Source organism: Oncorhynchus keta, unplaced genomic scaffold (assembly GCF_023373465.1).
Source record: "Oncorhynchus keta strain PuntledgeMale-10-30-2019 unplaced genomic scaffold, Oket_V2 Un_scaffold_584_pilon_pilon, whole genome shotgun sequence".
Lineage (NCBI taxonomy): Eukaryota > Metazoa > Chordata > Actinopteri > Salmoniformes > Salmonidae > Oncorhynchus > Oncorhynchus keta.
Window position 1 is genome coordinate 1,553,601 of NW_026290969.1, and position 20,327 is coordinate 1,573,927.

Genomic DNA, 20,327 nt, shown 5'->3' on the forward strand with positions numbered 1-20,327 from the left:
GTTTCTAAATGGGCTCTATTGTTCTGGCACTTGAAGTCCATTTGCGCAACGTCATATCAGTTCCCGACTGTGCATCTGGTTCTCCTCACTCTGAAAAATAACCTCCTGACAGTCCATTCTTTTGCCCTGAAATAAAATAATTTTGGACAACCTCCCTTTTTTTTTTATTACAGATTATTCCCAGCATGGTAATCAAACCAGCATGTTCACTGAAACCGATGAACAGCCCAGTGACAACACATGAGACTAAGGTTCCATGGCAGGGTAATGAAAAAAAGTGCATATTTGTCTGTACTTACAGTATTAACCAGGGAGATATGGGGGAGGAGTAGTGAGGGGATCATTATTAAATGCTAAACAGGATCACCTCCAGTCCAGTGTTATGGTTTCAATAGTGCCTGACAGGCTGATTGCATACAGGCCTTAAAGGCCTAATGAAGTGTTATCAATACATTATGGTGGCCTGTGGTTTATGTGTTATCGCTCGTTGCCACAGCAATGGGAAAGTGTGATTAACACCCAAGCCATTGACCAATCACCGCTGCCCACCTGGGAGCAGAGCCTCAAACCCTGTGGTCATAACCATAGGCCTTTGATCTCTACATAACGACCATTCGGTGTATTGCTGTGCTACACACTGATATACGTTGGATTGTCAATCATTATTTTCTATGATACTATTTTCTATGATACTTTCTATGAAGCAAATGTTTTAAAAAATCACGAATGCATTTTCTACGAGATAGGCTACTTGTCTAACATAGCATATCTATTAATTTGCTGTGGAAACAAAAAATAAATGTTTATCTCATATGTAACCAATATCCAGATGGCCCAGTAGGAGGCAAAAACATTTACTACATTTTAGACCAGGGGTGGGTAAACTTTTTGGTTTAAGGGCCACATCGGTATTTTGAAATTCAATGAAGGGCCACAGATCTGTTTTGTTTGTCAAAATCAATGTGGATCACAAAAAGCACAGTTATTTGAAAATATATAGATGCGTTATAATTTTTACCTCATTTCTTTCAGTGGGTCATTGTGCTCATCCCTGAGAGAGACACGCCACAATGAATCTTTCCCTGAGTTTTGATGTTACCTCCCTTCCTTCATGCATGCAGTGGTCTTGATCAGAGAACAGTCCCTGCAGCAGGGGCTCCCCTCCCCTCCTCTCCCTGCCTGCCTCTCTTTCTCCAGCTGCCTAGCTCAGCACCAGGTGCTCTACCCTGCTGCAGCTCTGCCTGCTCTGGCTGTAGGGGGCGTCGGTGAGCAGGCACAGGGGCTCTGGCATGCTGCTGTCCACATCCACTTCCACTGCCTCATCATCCTCTTCCTCACAGAACGGCACCCACTTCCACCAGTCCCTGTCAGAGCTCGCTTGGTCAAACATTGACACCTACTGGCTATCTACAGGAAATGCATTGGACTTCTGATGTCCCAAAAATAAACTCTCAACCGCACTCACAAGTATGTCTATTTTCTCCGATTTCCTCTCCGTTCGCGCTGTTGATGTTCAACAGGTTGCTGTCCAACAGGTTGCTGTCGTGTAGGACTGTTTACAGGATCGCTTGTGCGCAGACTCCGTTCTCTGTTTCCTGTTCTGTCTCTTGTGCTGCGTTCTGCGCATGTCAAGCGGAATCGCTCACAAGCTCGTTCACACACTTCACAGCCCAGCGCACAATACAATTTATCCAAAGATGTTATGTCTCTGACAATTTTATTCAACTCGATCTTCAAATAACATACCAATAGAGATGAACCATTCTTCCAGAACAGCACGTGATCACGAGGTATGTAAAGAAGCACAGTTGAATCGACTATCAAGAAGGTCAACCAATCTGCAACTGTTGAGCTGCTTAAGCTAGCTAATAGTCACCTATTTGTCCAAACCATGCTCTTCCATATAAAATCAAATATAATTAAAATATGATTTGATAGACAGGGTGAGTTGACTATTCTGATCCATCTTTTTGTTTGTGGCAGCAAGGTATAGAGCTCCAGATGTCTTAAGAAGATGTTAGCAGATAAGAGGACCAGAGCAGGATCTCAGCCTCATGAAACCCAGCTTGTGACACCTGTCTGAGACAGACATCCTCTACGCTCCAGAGTGTGGACAATATGCTATCACTGGATTATCATATGTATCAGGCTAAAACTGAGCCTACTGTTGATACAACCTGTGCTTCCCCTACGGACAACAACACAGTCACAACCAGGCTCAAAAACAATGACCTCAACACAGAGAACCCCGTCACTGACACACATTTGAATCCTAATTCTGACACAGACACTATGGCAGGTTCAGATATGAGAGTTACCAAAGAGGCTGATCCCAATGCAGTCAAGAGACAGCGGAGCAGACAAGAAGATGAGGAGTCGTGCCCGCCTTCTAGTATGCCGCCGGGCTGGGTGAGAGTAGTGAGACGGAGGAAAAGTGGGAAGACTGCAGGCAAAATGGACATCTATATAACAAGGTGATTCTGATTTTTGCTTCTTCACTAGTTACTCTCCATTCTCTCATTGCATGTAAAACATCCCTGAAGTGTGTGTATCTTACTGTCAGGGCCAGGGGCTAAGTGCATTGCAGATATCCTATGATCAATGATTCTAGTCCCCAGGGACAGAGGTTCCGGTCCAGGGCGTCTCTTCAAGCTTTCCTTCTCAGAGATGCAGGAGGGGATCTACAGATGGATGACTTTGACTTCACCAAAGCCAAGAGTGGCAGTGTAGCTGTGACTCCGCTGCCAAGCCAGGAGAGACAGAGGAAAGTTAATCAGAAAGACACACGTCATACCTCAGAGGCCAATATCAAAGAAGACCGACAGAACACAGAGGAGAATATGGAAGAGGGTAGAATATTAAGCCTGCCTCCAAATAACACAAAAATAGCCAATTCCGCAAAATCCTGCAAGCAGAGGACCAGACCCAGAGACAAGAGAACGATAATAACTCATCTGAGGCCTGACATGCCTCACCTGGCAAGGGGGAATCACAGACCGGCAGCTGGGAGAGGCACAGAAACGGGCCAACCATCAGACACAAATGAAGACATCAAAGAGACAAACATACAAGCCTCTGTGAGAAGGGGTGAGGATGATGAGACTGAGAGGCGTCTGAAGGTCGTGGCGGTAGTTGACGATGTCATACTGGAGAAGAGCCCCCAGAGGAGGCCGGGGCTGCTGAGAGAAAAGCTGCTCAGGCTGGCCCCGCCCACTGATCTACAAGATGCTCTCATTGGTCGAGAAGAACAGCTTCCTGTGTCACTGTTACTTGTCCCAGTCCTTAGGGTGCAGTCTGCTTCTGAGAGCGAGGGGGAGGCTGAGTCTGAGGGTGTGGGAGTGGGAGTGGGGGAGACTGAGGGAGTGGATAATATAGAAGCAGAGGTGCATGACGAAGAGCTGCCATCTCCCCAGACCACTGGAGAGCGCTGTATACCACTGAAAGATTCCCAGAGCAGTATGTATCAATTTTCTCTACTGTGCATTGTGCTATCTGAGTTATGATGCATAATGTGCATTGACTGTGATGCCTAGATAGGGAACCTCCATGGTTTCAGTGTACTGACCCAAGAGAATAACATGTTTAATGTGTGTAGTGGTGCCTGTTGTTCCTGTTCTGCCCAGAACTGTTAGGAGAGAAACGGAAGACCAGTCCTTATTTCAGCCGGAAGTCAATGAGAGATGGTAATCATTTCATAAATGTTAGAACTTAACAGAACTTGCCATTCTTGGAGAAAAATGTAAGTCAAATAAAAAATGGTTTATTTATGTCCGAAACCCCTTATGTCCACACACAGGTCTAAGCCCCCCCAGGAGGAAAGCCTTAAGGAAGTGGACCCCTCCTCGCTCCCCCTTCCACCTGGTGCAGGAGACCCTTTTCCACGACCCTTGGAAACTCCTGGTAGCCACCGTGTTCCTCAACAAAACCAGCGGTGAGACACACAAACACACACACACAAGGCTCAAACACACACATCTACAATAACGACATTGGAATTATCTCACACAGTCTCTGTTCTGTGTTCCTTTTCAGGTAAAATGGCCATCCCGGTGTTGTGGCAGTTCTTTAAGCTTTACCCATCAGCGGAGGAGACCAGGGGGGCAGAGTGGAAGCCCCTGTCTGTGCTGCTGAGATCTTTGGGCCTGTATGAACTGCGAGCCAAAATCATCATCAGGTTCTCTGGTGAGTCACTGTTCCCATCTCCACCTGTGGATCCAAGAGATGATCCACTGATTTCCCTCCTAGAAAGTGAGATTTTAGTTTTAGCTGAAACGAGGAGGACGACTGGGTTGTCCTATCCTCCAAGTGTTAGGTGTGTTTGTTTTTGCCAGCACCTGAGAAATAATGGGGACGTTATGCAGATGTTATGCATCTCTTATAGAGGTCGACCGATTAATCGGAATGGCCGATTAATTGGGGCTGATTTCAAGTTTTCGTAACAATCGGAAATCGGTCTTTTTGGACACCGATTCGGCCTATTAAAAAAATTATAATTTTTACACCTTTATTTAATTAACTAGGCAAGTCAGTTAAGAACACATTCTTATTTTCAATGACGGCCTAGGAACAGTGGGTTAACTGCCTCGTTCGGGGGCAGAAAGATTTTCACCTTGTCAGCTCGGGGGATTCAATCTTGCAACTTTACAGTTAACTAGTCCAACGCAATAACGACCTGCCTCTCTCTCGCTGCACTCCACAAGGAGACTGCCTGTTACGCAAATACAGTAAGCCAAGGTAAGTTGCTAGCTAGCATTAAACTTATCTTATAAAAAAACAATCATTCATAATCACTAGTTAACTACACATGGTTGATGATATTACTAGATATTATCTAGCGTGTCCTGTGTTGCATATAATCTGACTGAGCATACAAGTATCTAAGTATCTGACTGAGGGGTGGTAGGGGTGGTAGGCAGAAGCACTTTCGTGCGTTTTGCCAGCAGCTCTTCTTGTGTGTCAAGCATTGCGCTGTTTATGGCTTCAAACCTATCAACTCCCGAGATGATGCTGGTGTGACCGAAGTGAAATGGCTGGCTAGTTAGCGTGCGCTAATAGCGTTTCAAACTTCACTTGCTCTGAGCCTTGGGGTGGTTGTTTCCCTTGCTCTGCATGGGTAACGCTGCTTCGATGTGGTGGCTGTTGTCGTTGTGTTGCTAGTTCGAGCCCAGGGAGGAGCGAGGAGAGGGACTGTTACACTGGCAATAATAAAGTGCCTATAAGAACATCGAATAGTCAAAGGTTAATGAAATATAAATGGTATAGAGGGAAATAGTCCTATAATAATTACAACCTAAAACTTGGGAATTAATCGATATTAGCTTTTTTGGTCCTCCAATAATCGGTATCGGCATTGAAAAATCATAATCGGTCGACCTCTAATCTCTTATGCAGATGAATACCTGACCAAGCAGTGGCGCTACCCTATAGAGCTGCATGGGATTGGGAAGTATGGCAATGACTCCTACAGGATCTTCTGTGTAGAGGAGTGGAGACAGGTGAGTGAGTCACAGACCCCATAGTAGGTTGTTACATCCAGTTTAGTGTATTTTCCCTTTAGCAAAGATGACAACTGTTGTTACACCAACATTTAAATAATAGATCCAGATATAGTCAACTAGAGATATTGCCCTTGTGTGTGTGTATTTACATAGGTTGAACCCCAGGACCACATGCTGAACAAGTACCATGCTTGGTTGTGGGAGAACCATGAGAGGTTGGGAATCTGAACCATGAGGAACTGCGATGTCACAACCTGTTTTATCAGTGGAAGAATGTTCTAGTTCTTAAATCATTAGGCTTATAACCTGACATATCGGTATCTCTCTTGGACAACAATTGTTACTCAACATGATTCTATTAAAGAAATTGTTTTATCATGTTTTAAAAGCCTAATGACTCATTTACATTGAATTAGACTTTGATGTTGTGCCTCTGGAAAAGCAACAGATAAACTGTGTCCCTTTTGTCTAGTGGAGATTGGTGTTCCTTTTTGCGTGTATTGAATCGTCTCCATCTGTCTAGCTGTGTAGCCATTCTCTGACAATAGCTCGCCCAGCCCTATTTCACATGCTAATACATTTCTTTAGGAGAGCACCAGTGCATTTAGCTACGCTAGGCTCCAGCTTTATTCTCTGTCTGCACACGAGTAACCTGATTCCCAGGGCAACCGTTGCCACTGCAAAACACCCAAGTGAGTGCATTTGTTTGTACTATTTCTATTTGAATCCAAGTCTTCATAGTCATTAAAGTAAATATTTGAAAAGGAAGTAGTTTGCATGTAATTAATTCAACTTTACTGTTTTGACAGTGTCAGTAGTAAGAAGAGAGCTTGGTGTAAAAGTTAAGACAGAGCCTTTAGAAGTTTTTCAATGCACGAGGACCGGACTCCACTGCTGGGGAAACACAAGGCACAGTCCTGTCTACGGAATGAAACTTCGTAAGAAAACTTTGAAAACAGCTTTGACGTTTTAAATTGTTTTTAATGAATGGTTTTCTATCAGTTTGAACTGTGCATGTTTGATTATTTAAACCGTTCAGTGTTTATACTGTGCATTATTCTTCTTTTCATTACCACAGCTGCTGTTTGCTTGAATTCCACAACTCTGTCTATTCCTCGATCCACACCTGTCCGCCAAAGTCGCTACCTTATGGTCACTCCCCTGACATTGCCCATCATCATCTCACCTGCCTCGGCAGCACTGCCAGTCAGCCAGGTGTGCATTGACTCTAAGATAAAGCAAATTCAAGTGTTATAAATATTTTGGCCTGCCGTGTGAACTTCCTATCTGGTCGGCAGTCTGTCCCCAGACTGGACCCCCTCCATCCTCCTCTGGCCAATAGACGGACTGTCAGCCTGGAGACCCCTGCTGTGCATCACCACAACCACCAGAGGGCACTGGTTATGCAGAGAAAGGAGCACTATAGGTGACTCCAGTAGTAAAACAAACCCTGATGCCAGTCTGTTTCTGCATTTTCTGACACTTTGGAGAAAACTACAAATTACCGATAATATGAATATCACATTTCTGCCAATTAATATTTTTTCTCTGGGGCTTCGTTAGGTATCACCAGGTGTGGCGGAAGCCATTCTACGGATCCTGCACTGAAAGAGAGGAGTACAGGTAAAAGCATCCTCGTCTGAATGATTCATTTCCCTCCCATATCTAGGTGGGATTCTGGCTTCCGTCATATTGTTTATAAATCTCTCGATTTTCCAGATCGGAGGTACGTCAGCAGCTGAAGAGGCAGATGGAGGAGAAGAGGGCGGGGCTGATGCTGAAGTTGACCAGTAAGGCAGAGGAGGCTGAGTTTTTACAGGAAGTGGATCGCTTGGCTCTGTCCAGTGAGAAACAGCAGAGGATCCAGCACAGCAGAGCGATGAGCCACTACAGAGATGAGAACAAGAAGGTAATACACCAGGGATCATCAACTGGCGGATGGTCGGGGGGCCGGAACAGGCAGGGTCAGCAGGTAGCCTAGCGGTTAAGTGTTGGGCCAGTAATTCAAAGGTCACTGGTTTGAATCCCAGAACAATGAGAAAAAGGAAAACAGACGGCCGTGTTATAGAAAGGCACGAGTTGGACCGTCAACAGTGGTCGAGTAGTCTCATCCACCGGCTCTTTAATGTACAGAAAAACACACAAAAAGAACACTTATGTCAAGGTGCTCCGACTAGGTGAAAAAACTGTAAATGTGCCCTTGAGCAAGGCACTTATAATCCTAATTGCTCATGTAAGTCGCTCTGGATAAGTGTCAACTAAAATGTAAAATATAAACATAATTACAAATAATTTGTAGACTGCATATTGACCGCAAGAAGCCTAAAGAGATGTTTGACTAAAACAATTATTTTAAACCTTGCTTATTTGTATACGATCCACATGTCTCTTATGTGTGGAATACTTGAACAGATTTCTTAAATTAAAATCACTTGGAGCTGATTTCCTGGTGTTTTTACAGTCTCTGTCCAACAATAAAGAGTTTTTAAAAACTTTATCAATATATATATATTTTTTTCCAGACAACTTGGGGGGCCAAATAAAACAACCCACGGGCCGCCAGTTGGGGAACACTGTAACACACACAACGTACTAATGGCTGGAACAGAATGGTATCGAACACATGGTTTCCATGTGTTTGATGGCATTTCATTTGCTCTGTTCCGGCCATTATTACGTGCTGTCCTCCCCTCAGCAGTCTCCACTGACTTCGTCCTAATGTGATATTTTTTTTACTCATACTCTTCTCTTTTGTGTGTGTGTGGTATAGCTGATGGAGCAGAGCTGGATGGACAGGGCACTGATTCGCTCTCAGGAGGCCCTGATGGAGAGAGAACTGCTACGCCACAACCCCATTAATTGGAGCGGCACACTGAAATAGAAGCACACACATTTTCTCTTTTTCCATAGCTAGCTTTATAGGGGACTACACTATTTTTAGGGTTAGGATTATTTAATTAGGCAAGTCAGTTACGAACAAATTCTTATTTACAATGACGGCCTACCCCAGCCAAACTTGGCTGGAATCGAACCAGGGTCTGTAGTGACACTTCTAGATGCAGTGTCTTACATAGTGGCGCAGCGGTCTGTTTCCTTAAATGGCTTTCATCTATCGCCTACATGCAACAGCAGTGTTTTAGTAAGGTCTTCAGCAATGAGCAGCAGTAGTTCAAATTAAATTGCTTTTAGTTCATTTCAACATGTCAAATAAAAATGGTGAAGGGATATTGTAAAGAAAATAGCACTCTGGGGGGTAAACTTTTTTTTTAAATAAAGGTCATAATGCAAGTAAGTGCAGCTGGGAATCTTAGGCCTAACATACACACATACTGGTTCTGGAACCTAAGGACATGATTAAAAATAAAAAAAGATTATTGAAAATAGAAAAAATATATTTTGAATAAATGTTTTATTCTAAGCGCACTAGCTTTAGTAGATACTCAGGATGAGGGTGAAACAACGTGTTGGGATTGAGTGGATGCACATGTTAACACAGTTCTGATAAAATACACTTGTGCTTTGTAGTCATAGCAAAAAGTTTTGAGAATGAGACAAATTAATTTCCACAAACTTTGCTGGTTCAGTGTCTAGATATTTTTGTCAGATGTTACTAGGGAATACTGAAGTACAATTACAAGCATTTCAGAAGTGCCAAAGGCTTTTATTGACAATTACATTAAGTTGATGCAGAGTCAATATTTCAATATTTATTCAAGACCTCTGCAATCCACCCTGGCCTGCTGTCAATTAACTTCTGGGCCACATCCTGACTGTTGGCAGCCCATTCTTGCATAATCAATGCTTGAAGTTTGTCAAAATTTGTGGGTTTTTGTTTGTCCACCCGCCTCTTGAGGATTGACCACAAGTTCTCAATGGGATTAAGGTATGGGGAGTTTCCTGGCCATGCACCCAAAATATCAATGTTTTGTTCCCCGAGCCACTTAGTTATCATTTTTGCCTTATGTCAAGGTGCTCCATTATGCTGGAAAAGGCATTGTTCGTCACCAAACTGTTCCTGGATGGTTGGGAGAAGTTGCTCTCGGAGGATGTGTTGGTACCATTCTTTATCCATAGCTGTGTTCTTAGGCAAAATTGTGAGTGAGCCAGCTCCCTTGGCTGAGAAGCAACCCCACACATGAATGATCTCAGGATGCTTTACTGTTGGCATGACACAGGACTGATGGTAGCGCTCACCTTGTCTTCTTCGGACAAGCTTTTTTCTGGATGCCCCAAACAATCGGAAAGGGGATTCATCAGAGTGACTTTACCCCAGTCCTCAGCAGTCCAATATTTTGCAGAATATCAGTCTGTCCCTGATATTTTTCCTGGAGAGAAGTAGTTTCTTTGCTGCCGTTGACACAAGGCCATCCTCCAAAAGTCTTTGCCTCAATGTGCGTGCAGATGCACTCACCTGCCTGCTGCCATTCCTGAGCACGCTCTGTACTGGTGGTGCCCCGATCCCGCAGCTGAATCAACTTTAGGACACGGTCCTGGTGCTTGCTGGACTTTCTTGGGCGCCCTGAATCCTTCTTCACAACAACTGAACCGCTCTCCTTGGAAGTTCTTGATGATCTGATAAATGGTTGATTTAGGTGCAATCTTACTGGCAGCAATATCCTTGCCCGTGAATCCAGTTTTGTGCAAAGCAATGATGACGGAATGCGTTTCCTTGCAGGTAACCATGGTTGACAGAGGAAGAACAATGATTCCAACCACCACCCTCCTTTTGAAGCTTCCAGTCTGTTATTCGAACTCAATCATCATGACAGAGTGATCTCCAGCCTTGTCCTCGTCAACACTCACACCTGTGTTAACGAGAGAATCATGTCAGCTGGTCCTTTTGGGTCACGGCTGAAATTCAGTGGAAATGTTTTTGGGGGATTCAGTTCATTTGCATGGCAAAGAGGAACTTTGCAATTAATTACAATTCATCTGATCACTCTTCATAACATTCTGGAGTATATGCAAAGTGCCGTCATACAAACTGAGGCCGCAGACTTTGTGAAAATTAATATTTATGCCATTCTCAACTTTTGGCCACGACTGTACAGTACCCCATTTTGCCTGGTGCTGATCACACACATATCAAACAGGTACAGAATAAAAATCTTTAAAAGGTTTTTGCAAAAGAATGTTCAGAAATGAATTATTGCAAAACAATACAATGGGTGACATCTTCACGAGGACTGCTGCCTTTTACTCTCTTGCTTTCTCATGCACACTGCTCAGGCACAAGGGTTTGGGGTGGTGACACACAAGTGATGATCCTTGTATCCTGGTTGAACAGTTTAAGGGGGAAACAAGCAGTTCTATAAAGTTCAGTCTTTCATGCCTATCAGGATAATAAATACATACAGCATCGCCTTTCTCATGCCTTCATATAGTAAGAATACGTTTGTGCAAAAACACAGTTATAATAGGGACACGATTATAAATAGTGTTATAACATTGGACATAATTTCACTGGTGCAACAGGGAGCATCTGTCCTTTCCTACACATTTCCCATGTCCACTATAGCAGCAGTCTTTAGTGCTTCAACACCCCACTGACCATCCCATATCACCTTCCATTACCAGGGAAACACCGCTGTTCCTCAGTATACGGTGACATGATGAACAGTAGAATACTGATGAGGTAAGAGGGGTATAGCTAAGAAGTTTGGGTTGGGATGTGTGGAAATGGACAGACATCATTTTGGAGCAATATTTTGCTCAGTAGAAGATACAAATGCATAATAACTTGGTAACAATCAGTAGTGGTCTTATCCGACCTGCACTCCCTCTCTTTTCATCATGACAGAGTGATCTCCAGCCTTGTCCTCGTCAACACTCACACCTGTGTTAACGAGAGAATCATGTCAGCTGGTCCTTTTGGGTCACGGCTGAAATTCAGTGGAAATGTTTTTTTTGGGATTCCATGAGTTGAGGCAAGAGGCTTGGGTTTTGGTCTCCCATATCAGTGCAGAAGGACAGTCCAGTGTCTTTTCAGTGTTCTTGGATCAAGTAGTACCCGGTCTTCTATATTAATTCCTCCATTGAGCTCTCTAATTTCACTAAGCTCCAAGGTCTCTTATCTCAAAGGTTCACAATCCAGAAGACCCACAATCATCCCAAGCCAACACCCCCAAAATAGTATAGTACATCCCTGATTGGCTAGCATTCCTGTAGCCGTCACCCCTCAGTCTTTGTCGCCCTCATTGGTTTGCATTCAAGAGTTCCTTCCTCTGTCCTGTATCCTTAGCTCCTGGTAGGCTAGCGTCCCTTTAGGAAGCCGTCCAGCATGCGGTCGCCCTTCTCTGACAGCCAGTATCCGGCCATGGCGGCCACGCCCCCGATGAAGATGGCAGTAAAGACCATGTCGCCCTTGGCGGCGAGCGTTGCTAGGGCACAGATGACCACGCCAAAGAACATCTGCTGCAGGACCAGGACCTCGTCATCAGTCATGTCATCAAACAGACCCTTCTCTGGACCACCTGATGGAGCGATCGCGAGGAAGAGAGAAATGTGATGCTGTGGGGTGGAGGTCATGCAGACATAACTATCACATGTTTGTGTATGTGTGTGTCACTTACTCAGCGGATGGTTCTCCACACAGATGCTGTCTCTACGAATGAAGCCGTCAGCACATTCACAGCGGAAGGACCCCTCGTCATTGAAACACGCCTCATTCAGCCCTGGACATGCTATCGCCCTCTCACTACACTCATCCACATCTGGGTGGGAGAGAAAGAAAAGCGGGACAGAGTGACCCGCATGACAAGAGTATAATACAAGTGGGTGAGAAAGTCTGACTGCTTTAATAAAAGGTTCATCTGATTGGCTGTGAATCAGGGACGCAAGTTTGGTTTTAGAAGTGGGGCGGACATAATTGTTTTATTCAGTCAGATTAACACTCCAAACAGCCTACCCGACCACTCGGAGGCGTCCGTATGGTCCTAAAGCACTCCGTTGTCTTGTTTTGTATCACATTCCAATGATAAAACTGGTGGGCAAAAATGTCATTTCAGAACGTGGGGGGGCATGTCCACCCCGTCCCCAGTGAACGTTGCGCCCCTGAGCAGAATCATATATTAAAGGGAGCCACACAGACAGACAGTAAATGAAGACACAGCCGGGTTCCCTCACCGAGACATTTGGCTCCTCTGAGCTTGTATCCCCGAGCACATTTCTTACAGCGGGCTGGACCACTGCCCATACAGCCCACACATGCCTGGTCACAGCCTGGCACAGACAAGAGAGGACAGAGAACTGGGTCAGCACACAGGTCTACCAACAACAAACAGGATTAGTCATTACTCTGTTACTAGCAGATAGTAGAGGGAGAGCCTACAGTACCTCTGCACTCGTACGATCCATCTGTGTTGTGGCAATAGGTGTTGGAGGAACATCGAGCCAGCTCTGTGCCACACTCATCAGTGTCTGGAAACAACACACACAGCAGGAGTTAAACACAGGCACAGTACAAAAACCAACGGACGACATTACGCTTGAACAAACACACACAAAAGCCAAATACTCACCAACACACTTGTTGTCATGGAAGAGCCACCCAGGTTTGCATTCCAGACATTTGTAGTTCTCTGGCCCTGAGCACTTTTTACAAGAGCGGTAGCATGCTGAAGACAATACACAGAGGATAAATTAGTATTATTATTATTTTTTTTTTTTTTTCACCTTTATTTAACCAGGTAGGCTAGTTGAGAACAAGTTCTCCTTTGCAACTGCGACCTGGCCAAGATAAAGCATAGCAGTGTGAACAGACAACACAGAGTAACACATGGGGTAAACAATAAACAAGTCAATAACACAGTAGAAAAAAAAAGAGAGTCTATATACATTGTGTGCAAAAGGCATGAGGAGGTAGGCAAATAATTACAATTTTGCAGATTAACACTGGAGTGATAAATGATCAGATGGTCATGTACAGGTAGAGATATTGGTGTGCAAAAGAGCAGAAAAGTAAATAAAAACAGTATGGAGATGAGGTAGGTAAAAATGGGTGGGCTATTTACCGATGGACTATGTACAGCTGCTCAGATACCAGATGTTTGAGGTTGGTGAGGGAGATAAAAGTCTCCAACTTCAGCGTTTTTGCAATTCGTTCCAGTCACAGGCAGCAGAGAACTGGAACGAAAGGCGGCCAAATGAGGTGTTGGCTTTAGGGATGATCAGTGAGATACACCTGCTGGAGCGCGTGCTACGGGAGGGTGTTGCCATCATGACCAGTGAACTGAGATAAGGCGGAGTTTTACCTAGCATGGACTTGTAGATGACCTGGAGCCAGTGGGTCTGGCGACGAATATGTAGCGAGGGCCAGCCGACTAGAGCATTCAGGTCGCAGTGGTGAGTGGTATAAGGTGCTTTAGTGACAAAACGGATGGAACTGTGATAAACTGCATCCAGTTTGCTGAGTAGAGTGTTGGAAGCTATTTTGTAGATGACGTCGCAGAAGTCGAGGATCGTTAGGATAGTCAGTTTTACTAGGGTAAGTTTGGCGGCGTGAGTGAAGGAGGCTTTGTTGCGGAATAGAAAGCCAACTCTAGATTTTATTTTCGATTGGAGATGTTTAATATGAGTCTGGAAGGAGAGTTTACAGTCTAGCCAGACACCTAGGTACTTACAGATGTCCACATATTCAAGGTCGGAACCATCCAGGGTGGTGATGCTAGTCAGGCGTGCGGGTGCAGGCAGCGAACAGTTGAAAAGCATGCATTTGGTTTTACTAGCGTTTAAGAGCAGTTGGAGGCCACGGAAGGAGTGTTGTATGGCATTGAAGCTCGTTTGGAGGTTAGATAGCACAGTGTCCAATGACGGGCCGGAAGTATATAGAATGGTGTCGTCTGAGTAGAGGTGGATCAGGGAATCGCCCGCAGCAAGAGCAACATCATTGATATATACAGAGAAAAGAGTCGGCCCGAGAATTGAACCGTGTGGCACCCCCATAGAGACTGCCAGAGGACCGGACAGCATGCCCTCCGATTTGGCACACTGAACTGTCTGCAAAGTAGTTGGTGAACCAGGCACGGCAGTCATCAGAAAAAACAAGGCTACGGAGTCTGCCGATAAGAATATGGTGATTGACAGAGTCGAAAGCCTTGGCAAGGTCGATGAAGACGGCTGCACAGTACTGTCTTTTATCGATGGCGGTTATGATATCGTTTAGTACCTTGAGCGTGGCTGAGGTGCACCCGTGACCGGCTCGGAAACCAGATTGCACAGCGGAGAAGGTAGGGTGGGATTCGAGATGGTCAGTGACCCGTTTGTTGACTTGGCTTTCGAAGACCTTAGATAGGCAGGGCAGGATGGATATAGGTCTGTAACAGTTTGGGTCCAGGGTGTCTCCCCCTTTGAAGAGGGGGATGACTGCGGCAGCTTTCCAATCCTTGGGGATCTCAGATGATATGAAAGAGAGGTTGAACAGGCTGGTAATAGGGGTTGCGACAATGGTGGCGGATAGTTTCAGAAATAGAGGGTCCAGATTGTCAAGCCAGCTGATTTGTACGGGTCCAGGTTTTGCAGCTCTTTCAGAACATCTGCTATCTGGATTTGGGTAAAGGAGAACCTGGAGAGGCTTGGGCGAGTAGCTGCGGGGGGGGCGGAGCTGTTGGTCGAGGTTGGAGAGCATTCTACATGAGATTGCTTGATAATATATGAGCCAGGCTGTCTGGTTGATGATCTACCTGCGCAGGCTGGTGTGCTGTGATTGGAGCTCTTCTCTCTGTAATAGCCGTCTGCACAGCTCTGACACAGCTGACCGAAGTACCCCGGGTCACACACGCACTCTCCATCTCCCAGACGCGTGCCCTCTCCTTCACAGCGGCCCAGACCACCACACACCCCTCCAGGACCAGACAGACACTCTGCAGCACAACAACAACACACGGTTAATACAGTGACTGTGTGTGTGTGTGTGTGTGTGTGTGTGGTGTTCAGTACCTTTGCAGTCTGGTCCAAAATGTCCCGGGGGACAGCAGAGCGGGAGCTCTTCTATACACAACCACTCAAATAGGTCTGGAGCCTCTTGCTGCCTACGCACACAGAGACAGACAGTGACAAGATCAGTGATGAGAGGAAGGACAAGCACACACAAACAACATACTGCTTAGGTGTGCATGTAAATTGACACAGAACAGTTACAGTGCTGTGAAAAAGTATTTGCCCCGTTTGATTCTCTATGTTTGCATATTTTTTATAATGTTATCAAATCTTCAACCAACACCTAATATTAGATAAAGGGAACCGGAGTTCACAAATAACAAAAAAAATGTGATACTTATTTAATTAACAAAGTTACGCAACACCCAATTCCCCTGTGTGAAAAGTAATTGCCCACTTACACGCAATAAGTGGTTGTGCCACCTTTAGCTGCAATGACTGCAACCAAATGCTTCCTGTAGCTGTCGATCAGTCTCTCAGATCGCTGTGGAGGAATTTTGGCCCACTCTTGCATTCAAAAGTAGATAGTATGGAACGCCGTTTGGGTCTTTGCAATACTTTTTCACGGCACTGTACACTCTCCTCCATAGATATTTGGACAGTGAAGCTACAATCTAGACACTGAAATTTGACTATACTCCAGCATTTTGGATTTGAGATCAAATGTTTCATGAGACGACATTACAGATGTTACCCTTTACTTGAGGGTATTTTAATACATATCTGTTTTACCATTTAGAAATGATAGCACATTGTGTATTTAGTCATACGTATTTGAACAAATTCCCTTATATTGTATTAAAGTAGTCAAAAGTTTGGTATTTGGTCCCATATTCCTAGCACGCAATGACTACGTCAAGTTTGTGATATTTGAAGTTTGTTTTGGTTGTGTTATGGGTTGTTTTGCCCAATAGGAACTGAACGGTAAATGATAACTGGAGTAATTTCTTTCTACGTGAGTAAATAAACTAATCCTGATAATGCCAAGACTAAGAAAAATCCTGAATAATGATGAGTGAGAAACTTCTAACTTCTCACTGTTACCAATAACAGGTTAGCATTTTGAAGGGTCTTTGAGCATCTAACTTTCTCACTCATCATTTTCACAATTAATTTATAATTATCCATAATAATGGTAGCATCCACATGAATGTAGAAGTTTAAAATACATATAATTTAAAAACACATTCTTATTTACAATAAAAGTGACTCCAAAATGACACAATAGATGTATTGTTCACCTTTCAGTTCCTATTCGGCTAAATATAATCCGAAACAACCAAAAACAAACTCCATCCAACAAGCTTCATATAGTCATTGAGTGCAAGGAATATGGAACCAAATCCTAAACGTTTAACTACTTTAATACAGCGTAAGTGAATTTGTCCAAATGTGGGGACTAGATACATAAAGTGCTTTGATTTCTAAAAACAGATATGAAAATGCCCTCAAATAAAAGGTGAAATGATGTGCCTCATATGGCACATTTGATCTAAAAAACAAACAAAACTGGAGTATAGAGCCAAATAAAAAATGTCCTTCACTGTCCAAATGCATACGGAGGGGAGTGTATACACAGTACCAGTCAAAAGTTTGGGACACACTCACTCAAAGGATATTCATAATTTTTACTATATTGTAGAATAATAGTGAAGACATTAAAAACTATGAAGTAACCAAAAAAAAAAAATAGTTAAACAAATCAAAATTTAGATTCTTCAAAGTAGCCACCGTTTACCTTGATGACAGATTGCACTCTTGGCATTCTCTCAACCAGCTTCATGCATTTCAAATAACAGGTTTGCCCTGTTAAAAGTGAATTTGTGGAATTTCTTTCCTTCTTAATGAGTTAGAGACAATCAGTTGTGTTGTGACAAAGTAGGGGTTGTATACAGAAGACAGCCCTATTTGGTAAAAGACCAAGTCCATATTATGACAAGAACAGCTCAAATAAGCAAAGAGAAACGACAGTCCATCATTACTGCAAGTCAGTCAATACGGAAAATCTCAAGAACTTTGAAAGGTTTCTTCAAGTGAAGTCACAAAAACCATTCATCGCTATGATGAAACTGTCTCTCATGAGGAACGCCACAGGAAAGGAAGACCCAGAGTTATCCTCTGCAGCAGAGGATAAGTTCATAAGAATTAACTGCATCTCAGATTGCAGCCCAAATAAATGCTTCACAGAGTTCAAGTAACAGACACATCTCAACATCAACTGTTCAGAGACTGCGAATCATTCTACAGCGATACGCCATCCCATCTGGTTTGCATTTAGTGGGACTATCATTTGTTTTTCAACAGGACAATGACCCAACACACCTCCAGGCTGTGTAAGGGCTATTTGACCAAGAAGGAGAGTGATATAATACTGCATCAGATGACCTGGCCTCTGCAATCACCTAACCTCAACCCAAATGAGATTGTTTGGGAGTAGTTGGACTGCAGAGTAAAGGAAAAGCAGCCAACAAGTGCTCAGCACATGTCGGAATTCCTTCAAGACTGTTGGAAAAGCATTCCAGGTGAAGCTGGTTGAGAGAATGCCAAGAGTGTGCAAAGGGGTCAAGGTCAAGGGTGGCTACCTTGAAGAATCTAAAATATATTTGGATTTGTTTAACACTCTTTTGTTTACTACATGATTCCATGTGTTATTCCATAGTTGATGTCTTCACTATTATTCTACAATGTAGAATAGTAAAAATAAAGAAAAACCCTTGAATGATTAAGTGTGTCCAGACTTTTGACTGGTACTGCATTTAACGCATTTACAGTCAGATACAAACATACACACTGTGGCATACATTTACATTTAAGTCATTTAGCAAATGACTTACAAATTGGCATACATACCGGTGGAACCACCATGTCTCCACTTGGTCCTCTATCTGCTCCAGCAGTTTGTTACAATCTAAGTCTGATTTCTCACACGCTGCCTCCACTATCTCCAGCAACCTGGTTTCACTGAGAATGAGAGGGGAAGAGTGAGTAATATAGTACACTTCACTAGCAAACATAGCACAGATAAAACAAATACTACACCCTTATATCCTCCATTATGCACTCAAGAAGTATCACACACACAATTATGAGAGGCTGTACTGTGTAAGAACATAGGGGGTACTAAGCTCTTGTCTTGTCTTGTCTGCCTTGGCTTAATCAGAAGGACAACAGAATCAGGTCAGAGGAATCAAATTCAAGCCTTTATAGTGACAATGGTGCATTGTCCCTTCAACTACATGCTAAGGCTTGTCAGAGATTAGTAGGCCTTGTGGACTTGCCTCTGCATAAACACAGATGTTAGACTGTAGGTCCTAAAGAGTGCTTATTCGTAGAGATTCTAGAGACATAGGCATAGTGGGGCCAATAGTACCTGCGAGCATATTTAGCCAGATTTTCCTCCTCCCGAGCAGTGTTGCCACCCCCAAGATTCTTATTGGATGTTTTATCCAATCCCTGAAAAACAAAGACCATCAGGTGAAGACAGAACAGCAAGGAGAGTAAAATAGCAGCTACCGACAAGAGACATGAGTAATAAGCAAAACAGAGATACCAACAGATACAAAAACGCACAATGTGACCGACAAACTAACAAAGAGGGAGTACAGGAAGAGAGACAACTTCTACCTTGATGAAGCTGTCAGTGAGCTTGCGGCAGGTCTGGCATGGTGCAGTCTGTACTCGAACCACAGACAACACAGAAAAGAGTACCAGGGCAGGGAGCAGGGGCCACAACCACGACATGGCTTGGACTACCTACCACTCAGCCATGGAGGACAGAGGAGATTCAGTACAAAGTAGTTGACCCTAACTACTGATACACAGTCCGATATTTCTTCATCACAGTGGTTATGTCACGATTTGTTACTGTGTCTTTAAATCAACCTAGTCATTTATCATACTTTGAGAACTGCTGTGTACAATGACGGGCAGCAGGATTAAATAAAGTGTGTGAAAATAAAGGAGGATGAGTTATATACTTTTTTTGTAAACAATGCAGTGCCACTTACTTACTCTCTCTAATCATAGCTATGTATTGCCAAATCCAGTTGGATCCTGTTAAGGATAAGCCTAATTAATTATGATTATTTTAAATCGCTTCCGCTGCTTAGCAAAAACATAGCTAGTTAAATTCTTAGCTAGGTACGGAGCTCACTAACGTTGTTGTCCTGACTGAGCCATCTAGGCTGTGGTCCAGAGGATCATCATCATCATCATCATCATCATCATCATTCTAGCTAGTTGACGTTAGCCAAGGTCCCGTTCGCAGTCACATCCGATAACCCCCAACCCCATCAGATCAGCGCAAGTAATATGAGATGCTGCCTACTGTACACTGCAGGACAGAACATGTACTATGCTAACTAGTTAGCTGGTATAACTAATGCCCTTTTTAAGAGGGTTTTAGCTAGCTGGATAGCTAATGTTAGCCACCTAGCTTCAACAAAGATGTTCTGCTTCTAAAGAATGACGCTGCGCTGAATCCTACCAGCAGTTTGCAGGCAATAGACTGGGAGCGTCCTCAGCACAGTAATCCAATTACACCGTGGTTCACCGGTTCAGTTGTTCAACCATGCCATTCATTGACCAGCCACCGTATTATCTACGGTAGTTTCCTGACCGGTGCTGATGCAGGGGTTCTAGTAGCATTTTTTTCTGCCTATTTTTGGTTGAGACGCAGCTGGCAGGATACCGCCCAATCCCACTGGGACCTCAGTCTTAAACCAATCATTACTCGCCGAGTACCAAGAAGGGCGTGCCTTGATCCTGAACGACATGATCGTTTGTCCTGCGACCATTTAGCAGACCAATTTCAATTTCAACATTTATTTTGACCAATACACGAACATGAATCAAACCACTGTAGACCGTGTTGACTACGTGGTATACAACTAC

At 43.8% G+C, this 20,327-nt stretch overlaps 2 protein-coding genes across 7 annotated transcripts; one reads left to right on the plus strand and one right to left on the minus strand.

Moving 5' to 3' along the window:
* The first annotated feature begins 1,167 nt into the window (after positions 1 to 1,167).
* On the plus strand, positions 1,168 to 8,892 carry LOC118361419 (methyl-CpG-binding domain protein 4). Of its 2 annotated transcripts, none has more exons than XM_035741356.2 (15): positions 1,168 to 1,790; positions 1,984 to 2,474; positions 2,612 to 3,456; positions 3,624 to 3,683; positions 3,797 to 3,931; positions 4,033 to 4,182; positions 5,392 to 5,495; positions 5,652 to 5,713; positions 6,087 to 6,190; positions 6,308 to 6,436; positions 6,577 to 6,713; positions 6,797 to 6,924; positions 7,062 to 7,121; positions 7,218 to 7,407; positions 8,269 to 8,892. In XM_035741356.2, exons 2-15 carry the CDS (start codon positions 2,119 to 2,121, stop codon positions 8,377 to 8,379), a joined length of 2,571 nt encoding a protein of 856 aa, XP_035597249.1. In that variant the 5' UTR covers positions 1,168 to 1,790; positions 1,984 to 2,118; the 3' UTR covers positions 8,380 to 8,892. The 2 variants fall into 2 exon arrangements, with proteins under 2 accessions (XP_035597249.1, XP_035597250.1); XM_035741357.2 differs by having other exon boundaries at positions 1,988 to 2,474.
* LOC118361119 (protein disulfide isomerase Creld1-like) lies at positions 8,891 to 20,108 on the minus strand. Of its 5 annotated transcripts, none has more exons than XM_052517157.1 (12): positions 19,921 to 20,108; positions 19,446 to 19,487; positions 19,059 to 19,187; positions 18,805 to 18,887; positions 18,285 to 18,395; positions 15,435 to 15,526; positions 15,179 to 15,358; positions 13,019 to 13,114; positions 12,834 to 12,917; positions 12,624 to 12,719; positions 12,071 to 12,211; positions 8,891 to 11,971 (listed from the first exon to the last, which is right to left on the minus strand). In XM_052517157.1, the coding sequence occupies exons 3-12, from the start codon at positions 19,173 to 19,175 to the stop codon at positions 11,751 to 11,753; spliced, it is 1,221 nt and encodes a 406-aa protein (XP_052373117.1). In that variant the 5' UTR covers positions 19,176 to 19,187; positions 19,446 to 19,487; positions 19,921 to 20,108; the 3' UTR covers positions 8,891 to 11,750. The 5 variants fall into 5 exon arrangements, with proteins under 5 accessions (XP_052373117.1, XP_052373116.1, XP_052373113.1 ...); XM_052517156.1 differs by having other exon boundaries at positions 19,442 to 19,487; XM_052517153.1 differs by lacking the exon at positions 19,446 to 19,487.
* Between the last annotated feature and the right edge of the window lie 219 nt (positions 20,109 to 20,327).

Excerpts from the sequence above, each read along its gene's own strand:
- LOC118361419 (XM_035741356.2), top strand. The coding sequence starts at position 2,119 with ATGCTATCACTGGATTATCATATGTATCAGGCTAAAACTGAGCCTACT. Across the intron at positions 6,437-6,576 it reads TGTCTACGGAATGAAACTTC|CTGCTGTTTGCTTGAATTCC; the intron begins GTAAGAAAACTT and ends TCATTACCACAG. Across the intron at positions 7,408-8,268 it reads ACAGAGATGAGAACAAGAAG|CTGATGGAGCAGAGCTGGAT; the intron begins GTAATACACCAG and ends TGTGTGGTATAG.
- LOC118361119 (XM_052517153.1), bottom strand. The coding sequence starts at position 19,175 with ATGTCGTGGTTGTGGCCCCTGCTCCCTGCCCTGGTACTCTTTTCTGTG. Across the intron at positions 15,359-15,434 it reads TTTTGGACCAGACTGCAAAG|AGTGTCTGTCTGGTCCTGGA; the intron begins GTACTGAACACC and ends GTTGTGCTGCAG. Across the intron at positions 11,972-12,070 it reads TGTGGAGAACCATCCGCTGA|GTGGTCCAGAGAAGGGTCTG; the intron begins GTAAGTGACACA and ends TCGCTCCATCAG.